The sequence below is a fragment of the Kryptolebias marmoratus genome, linkage group LG15 (assembly GCF_001649575.2).
Source record: "Kryptolebias marmoratus isolate JLee-2015 linkage group LG15, ASM164957v2, whole genome shotgun sequence".
NCBI lineage: Eukaryota > Metazoa > Chordata > Actinopteri > Cyprinodontiformes > Rivulidae > Kryptolebias > Kryptolebias marmoratus.
The window spans coordinates 30,573,318-30,581,397 of NC_051444.1; the positions used below are offsets into that span (position 1 = coordinate 30,573,318).

The following is an 8,080-nucleotide window of genomic DNA, read 5'->3' on the forward strand; positions in this document are numbered from 1 at the left end:
ATGTGTGAAATTAGTGCTCATCTATTTCAGAAAGTTCCCAGTGAGCTCTGAAAAGCTTCTGAAGAGCCCAAAGTCTCTGAAGAGAGCAGAAAAACTAAGAGTGAGCAGAGTGTTTTTGTTTCATCAGGCAGCAGCTGAGAGGGCTATGGACCTAAATACAGCCTGCTGTGTTCAGTGAGGACACATCAACATTTCCAGCACTCCTGCAAATGCTGGCTCTGTCAGAGTCCACATCTCTGTTCACCATGGTAAGAATCTAATGGTTATTCTTCTGAAATCTGTCATTTGTCATGAGGACAGCTACAACAACTCACGTTAACAAAATAAGTGCCATTCTCACTGCAAGTCTATTGCACCTACAGAGAGGGAACAGCATAAAGAGCAGCCTCAAGAAACCCACTCTGATTCAGCAGAGAGGGAAAATGAGGATGATGGTGACAATGATGAGGATGATGATAGCAGTGCTGGCAAGCCCTACAGACCAGGGATAAGTTAAGTCAATGGAAGAAAACCTCCATGTTGTGTGGTTCCAGGAGAGTAAAGTGTTTTATGTCAGACAGCAAGTTCAAGTCGCCTTTAGTTGGACTTGTATTTTATTTGATCTTTGATATTTGTTTCTGGGGGGTATAATTTAAAAGTTTGAATTACAGATTGATTCCTTCCCAGTTTATATTCAGGGGGTGTTAGCCCTTGTCCCTGAAAGTCAGATATACTTATGATTTGCAAATGTAGAAGACTTGTATAATACTTGCTGTCATTACAATGCGCTTACTAGCTGTGTGCTTTACTTGGTTTCATTCACAAAAAGTACAAATTCTGTACATAGTGTGTCTTCTTGATTTGTTGCAAGACCTGTAGAATTTGCATGAGCAAGACCAAAAGTCTCCATGGCTAGTCTGCCATCTTTTATAGGACTTAACACACACAAGTGACTCACAAGTCTCAAGTGCTGTTTGTTCACAGTTTTCCTTGTAGACTCCCCATAGAACACTTACGGCAGGTTGTGAGGAGAATTTAGTCAGCTGAGACATTGTGTCCTTCTGTTGTCTTTAGCATTGAATAAAACTTCTGGCTTCTGGTGAATGCACATGAAGTAAGTCATGTTTCCCAGGATCCCTGTGGGAATGTGTTTCTATTATATTTTAATTAAAACTTAAAGTCTGTCCATCGCTTGTCACGGCTACATGTTCAAAGATCAGGACCTCTATATCCTCTTGAGTCATATCTGGATAAATGTTGAGTCTTTGGACAAAGAAAGAGTGTGGCAGGTCTGACCGGAGGGCCGTCCCATCAGACCTTGTAGCTAGAGTCCCCCGAGAAGCCGCACACCAATGAAGAGATGCTACAGAGTAGCAAGGTAATGACCTACGAGCTGGAATTATCACCAAACTTGAGTTGATGATTTTAAAATCAGTTAAGAAGGAAGTGTCAGCTGCTCAAAAACAGCTGGAGGAAAAGGTCGCTCAGCTAAAGGGAACAATTTCTGATCTTGAGAGTGCAGCTAACGAGTATAGCGACCAGCCAACTAGCATGAAATCTATTATTGGTAAATCTCTCTGCTGCAGGAGACACTTTGAGCAAGAAATGTGAAGACTTAGAGGCACGCACTAGGTGGAATAATATTTGACTGCTGGAGGGCTCAGTGGGTCCATGACCTACAGAGATTATGGTCGAAATTTTTAAGAATTTGTTGAGGCTTGAGGAGAAACCCAGCCTGGATGGAGCCCACCGTATGCCACGTGCTAAACCAAGAGATGGTGAGCCGCCATGACCAATAATCATCAGGGCGACACAGTTTCAAAACAGAAAAAAACATTCTGTGGAATGCTGGAGAGGCTTTTCTTTTGCTACATAACAGGAAAAAAGTGTCAATTTTCCTGGACTTTATACTGACTGTGGCCAGAAGGAAGGCGGCTTTCATCCTGGTGAAGAAGGAGCTCCAAGGCTGTGCTAATGATAAATTCAGCCTCTGGTATCTAGCTACCCTACACATCACAATGTTAAATGGCCAGACTTATAATTTTGTAGACCTGGACATAGCTTTGGAGTTTAAAAGAAACTTAAGAAAGTTTTGACCTAGAGATGGCCTAACTTCAGGACATGTTGGAGCTCCTTGTATTGTTCTGTGGGGCTGTGGCTGAGATCCACACTTCAACCATATAATGTCACCTGTGTGCTGGGTTTGTTTCTGGTTACAGTCCTGAGTGAAATACTTACTTGGCAGATTATGGTATCAGTGTTGTACTAAAAAAAAAACCACTTAGGTACTGATGAATGTTTTTTTTCCATTTCTAAATAATTAACCTTAGTTTTTTAGCCTAAAGGTCACTGCTGACTGATAAATGTACCATAATCAAACCTTTTTGGGTTCATAGTATATTTTCCTGCTTTATAGATTCTTTTATTTTTTCATATGGAACCGCTTATCTACACATTCCCTCAGGTTGTTTTGTAGTATGATCAAACTACAGATAATGACAGGTTTTGGTTTTGTTTTAATGTGAGGAGAGGTAGCATGCATCATTGTTCTGATGCTTCTGCTAGAAGAGAGGGAGAGAGTGGGGTGTTTTGATTCCAAAATTGGAGGTTTCTACTGGCAAGGTTACTGGCTGGTTGCTGGCTGGTTACTAGCCAGGCTCTTGGAAGGAGTTTCAGCCTCAATTATATTGCTAGATCAAACTGAGCTTATCTGCAATAGACACTCTTTTTTTAATGTGGTTTACAATCCCTCCACAACTCTTCTACCTGAGGCTTTAATTGCACTGGATGCTGAAACAGGGTTTGACAAAACAGAGTGGAATTATTGGTAAAATTTGGATATGCAGGAAAATTTGTCTCAGGGTTATGAATATTATATGCAGCCTTTAAGGCAGCTGTCCAAACAAATGGCAAAAACTGTTTGTTTACCTCTTCTTCCACTTGCTTGTTAGAGGTAGGCATCAGGGTGGGGGTGTTTGTTGGTTGTTAAATGTTGATTTAATGTGTTAACAATTCAAAAACAGAATGTAAAAAACATCAAAGTGACAATTAAACGCACAAGGAGCATGAGTCAGAATCCTGCTTTGGGTGCAGTAACATCTAAAAAATCCTGAGAAAAAGCAGCATTCTTTACATTCCTCACATCCTGAGCTGAAACAACAGACACTTTCTGTTTTCTGTTACTCCTATTAGACAAACTAATGTCTCCACTTTTACTATTTTAACCCTTAAACAGGCAACGTGCACCAGGAGATACACTCTCTTTAACATCCTGCAGAGGGTGTGCTGGGAGGTTTTCACTAATCAAGTTAGCATTTATCAAAAGTCTTGTCTGGTATTAGCATCTAGATCACATGATTTGGTTCAGGCTATCTTTCATCGTTTCGTCAGCCTGATCAGAAAACATCATGGCTGCCAGTGGTGGAGAACCTTCTTCCTTGGGGGTAAGTAATCATGTATTAGTCATGCTTATTTTTAATAAAACATCAATATAACTTGCTAAAATTAATTAGGACTTTTTTCTTAACATTCTGCTGAAAAAAAAATGTTGCAACTGTATCTGTGGTGTTAGTTAGCAGCTTTTGAAATATATGTATCCCCTGAGATACGTTGCCAGATTAGGGGTAAAAATTTGATCAATGTGCATTATTCAAAATTTTGTTTTAAACTGTGAGGCATGTTGATAATTTCAATAGTACTGTATATTATCATGCACAGCTGTTACCATTATAACAGTATAACTGTATTTTGCTTTAATTTTTTTATCAAGCAGGGCATCTCAGCTAGGTCCTTTTATGGGAAAAGAAAGGAAAGCACAGGAATGAGAATGATAGAAGAGATCCCTGCAAGTTCTTCTGACTCTGAGTCAAACAGTGATGAAGACCAGGAAGTAATTTTCAACCAGCATGAGATAGAGGCAGTGAGTGAAGGCAGTTCTGATGAGGAGGATGAAAGTTTTGATGAAGATGTTGAAGAGATGGATCACAGTACAAAGTCCAAACTAGCCAAGGAATTCAGGTGAAAGTAGTTTGATTTAGGGACATTTATATGCACAACCCATACAAATTTATGTATTTTGTAGTTGATGTGAGGTTAAAAAACACAAGTCTTCTGTATTGTTGTGATATTTACTAAAAGTAGCATGCCACTAACCAGCTAAATTTAGTCCGTACTTGCTAATTATAGCACTTTGTACAAATAACAATACAGTTATGTATTTATGTATATATTTGTCTGTTTTTTACAGCTGGCGTAAGAAAAGGTTTGAGCACCAGTCAACAGCAGCTGCCAGTGAATTCAGCTCACCTGATGAGCTGTCTTCTCCACATAGCTACTTTGCCCAATTTTTTGATGATGATCTGTTCCAACATATTGCTGAACAGACAAACCTTTACAGCTGTCAATTAATTGGAGCCAGCATTAATACCACTGTAGATGAGATAAAGTCATTTGTTGGCATTAAGCTAATAATGGGAGTGGTGAAAATGCCATCCATGGATGATTATTGGGCAGAAGACACACGCTATGCCAAAATAGCTAATGTGATGTCAGTAAAAAGGTTTAAATGCCTCTCTCGATTCATCCACTTTCAAGACAATCAGGCATCACACCCAACCCAAGATCGGCTCTGCAAAGTGACACCAGTGCTGGAGCACATAAGAAAGAAGTGTCTGGAAATTGAGAGTGAGAACAAGTTCTCAATAGATGAAATGATGGTCCCTTACAAAGGAACAAAGGCTGGGTCTCTCCGACAGTATCTCCCAAGCAAACCTCACCATTGGGGCTTTAAGATCTTTGTTCGAGCAGGCATTTCTGGGATAGTGCATGACTTCCTGACATACACTGGAAAGAGCACATTTGGTCCAGGCCAAGGTCCAGCCAAAGAACTTGGAGTTGGAGCCAATGTTGTCATTCAACTCTGCAAGACAATCAAGAACCCTTCAGAGTGTGTTGTCTACTTTGACAATTTTTTCACCTCTCTCCCACTCATTGTGCACCTGAAAGAGTCCCTTGGTTTGCGTAGTCTGGGAACCATCCGCAAGAACAGGCTCAAAGGATGCACACTTGAGGATGACCGTGTTCTGCTGAAGAAAGGGAGGGGCAGTTTTGACTACAGGGTGGATAATGAGGCAGAAGTGGCAATTGTAAAATGGTCTGACAACAAAGTTGTCACCTTAGCTAGCTCTTGTGCTGCAATCAGTCCTCTCAAAGAAGTCAGACGTTTCTGCAGAGAGGAGAGAAGAAAAGTTGCCGTTCCATGTCCAAACATTGTGTCACAGTACAATGTTCACATGGGAGGAGTTGACCTTGCTGACATGATGGTGGCCTTGTACCGCACTCCTGCAAAATCCCATAGGTGGTACCTGTGCCTCTTTTGGCAAATGGCTGATATAGCCATCACCAATGGATGGCTGCTGTATCGCCGTGATGCCAAAAGCATTGGTGTGCAAAAACACAAAAAGCTCAAGGAATTCAGGCTGGAGGTTGCAGATGCCCTTATTCACAGTGGAAAGAAGAAGGGAAGATCTTCCAAGGGAGGGGTGGAGAATGTGCACAGCCCCAACAGATGCATACAAAGGCCAACGGCCCCAAGACCCATGGTTGATGTCCGCCATGATCGAGTAGATCACTTCCCAACTTTCACAGACAAGGGAAGGTGCAGGCTTTGCCCCGAAGGACAGACAACAATCTACTGCACAAAATGTGGCGTTCGTCTGTGCATCGTCCCAGGGAAAAATCCGCGCAACTGCTTTCAAGCGTTTCATAAAAAATGAAATATAGACTGAGGGGCATTGTTCATAGAGTTACCATCATTATGGAAAACTTGGCCCCATAAAACCTACTCAGGGTGTTCAGTTGTGTATGCATCGTTTAAGAAAACATTACTGTGTTGTTTTTGTTTTTTATGTAACTTTCAGTGCACAACCCGTTCTATATATTTGTCATGAAATGTTGAGAATGCTTTGTTATGAGATTACTAAACAGGATTGGTAAAACTGAATAAAATCAACTTTGAAAGTACTACATGTGATGTAAATGACCTAAGAATACAATAATGTACAATTTACCATAATCAAATTGAACATTAATAGGTTTATCATTTTGGCTGTATTTGTACCTTAATAGGGCAACGTATCCTGGGAGACACAACTCATAAAATCCAAAATATTGAATATATTTATATTTTCGATGTTTAAATATTTTTCTTAGGGCCTAAAGACATAAGTAATAATAGGAAATAATGTTTTGCAAATTATTTTCCACTCTTGCCTGTTTTAGTGAAGAATTATCTGCAGCAGAACAATAGTGAAGCTCAGAGAGAGGTCTGCAGAGAGCAGAACCCGTCCCATACAGAACCCGTCTGACACACTCACACACAGACACACACACAGTAGATTATGAATCAGTTTCTCTGCTAACGTTCCCGTTTAGCCTCTAAATGATTAATGCTGCTGAAATTAGGTTGGACTCTTCAGACAGATGGATGTCCCAGTTAATACTTGTGGCAGCTGGCCCTTTAACATCAGGGGCCTATGACCTCAGAGGGCCCACAGTTTGACAGAAGGACCTCAGGGAAAAAGACTCTGGGCCAGATCTGAAATGAATATTGAGCAGTGTCATACAGGGAGCTCATTATTGACTGGATGGAGACTGCAGGACACCAACACAAACATCAGCTTCACAGAGCTGAAGAGCTAAAAGCCCCAATCCTAAAGGGGATTGTTCTGTCCATCAATCAGCTGCTGCTTCTTACCTCTGTCTGTAGAGTGGCTTCCATCTTGAATGCTGACTAATTTGTCTCCTTCACTGATAATAAATCCGCCTGAAAGCAAAAAGCAGACATTTAATTCAAGGCCTAGACTTCCATTACGTCAGTGTTTTAGGCTAAGATCATCCTATGATTAGAAGGAAAGTTACAGATGGTTTAATCAAACTTAAAATAAACATTATAAAAAATAAAGCAATATCCCATGAAGTTTTACATAGTCTGTTAGTATGTGTTGTGAATACCTGTAAAAGTCACTGAGTTTTAGCCATTTTGTATAGGTTAAGGTTGATTAGCTGTGACTAATCTACTAAACATCATGTGAACAAGTGACTAAAGTAAATTCAAAAAAGGGAAACTAAAACCAAAACACCAAAAATGAAATAAAACAAACAAACAAACAAAAAAAAAACATGACTTGACACCTTTTGCCTTCAGAGATAATAACACCTCAACATTCTGAACAAATTCCAGACAAACCAAAGCCTTTCTTCACTGGAAAAAAAGCATCAAAGCCTGGAACTGGATGTTCTCCAAGAGTTTGTTTCAAATAAAAATCAAACAGAATTGTACACATGGACAAAGGTCTGTAAGCTGCTGCAGATTTGGAGAAGATGTGAAAACTAATACTCGACTCAAAATTCTTACGCACCAACTAGAGCGGGACTAGAAAGGTCAAAAGTCAGTCAGAGGCATGTTCATCTCAGCTGCCATTGAGAAAAAAAGATGTGTTGAGAAAATAAGTAAATCTTAGCTTCTTCTTTATTTCATAGATATTATTTCAGCAGTTTTTCACCACAGCTGGTAGAGAAGAAATTCAGGATTCATCAGAACTACTTGGTGGTGAAGACTACTTCCTGAAGATATGATGAACTCTGATGATGTCTTTATATTCATATTTGCACACATATTTCTAATTTATTTGTATGGTTTTTTTTGTGTGTGTCTCTAAATCAGTTCTTGAACCTTGTGGGAGTCTAGTTCCTGTAATGATGGTTTATGTTTAGGACCCAAACATGTACAGATATGAGCTGGTAAACATGCTGAAACTACTTTATCTGTTTTAGTGGAAAACACACATAAAAATAAACAGGTCTTGAGATAACATAATGTTCTGTGGTCACAAAAATTAGTCATTACTTGACTAATGATCAGTCAAAAATAAGAGAAAAATACTAGACTTTACTGACAACTATCAAACATATAAAAACATCAAACTCTTCTACATGGCCAAAAACTGTAGCAACACATCGCTATTAAGTAAAAGCAAAACATTTTAAAAACTATGTCCACCACAGATGAAAACAACTGATTATGGAGTCTGTTTATAGATCC

General features: G+C 39.6%; 1 protein-coding gene across 2 annotated transcripts; it reads left to right on the forward strand.

Annotated features, from left to right (window-relative positions):
* The first annotated feature begins 3,201 nt into the window (after positions 1-3,201).
* On the forward strand, positions 3,202-6,244 carry LOC108247034 (piggyBac transposable element-derived protein 3). 2 transcript variants are annotated; one of them, XM_037979681.1, is made up of 2 exons: positions 3,202-3,996; positions 4,226-6,244. In XM_037979681.1, exons 1-2 carry the CDS (start codon positions 3,656-3,658, stop codon positions 5,751-5,753), a joined length of 1,869 nt encoding a protein of 622 aa, XP_037835609.1. In that variant the 5' UTR covers positions 3,202-3,655; the 3' UTR covers positions 5,754-6,244. The 2 variants fall into 2 exon arrangements, with proteins under 2 accessions (XP_037835609.1, XP_017290365.1); XM_017434876.3 differs by having other exon boundaries at positions 3,202-3,422.
* The last annotated feature ends 1,836 nt before the right edge of the window (positions 6,245-8,080 follow it).

What these genes read in the sequence shown, in the direction of transcription:
- LOC108247034 (XM_037979681.1), top strand. Translation starts at nt 3,656, where the DNA reads ATGTTGATAATTTCAATAGTACTGTATATTATCATGCACAGCTGTTAC. An exon ending in AAACTAGCCAAGGAATTCAG is followed by an intron (nt 3,997 to 4,225) that starts GTGAAAGTAGTT and finishes TGTTTTTTACAG; the next exon opens with CTGGCGTAAGAAAAGGTTTG.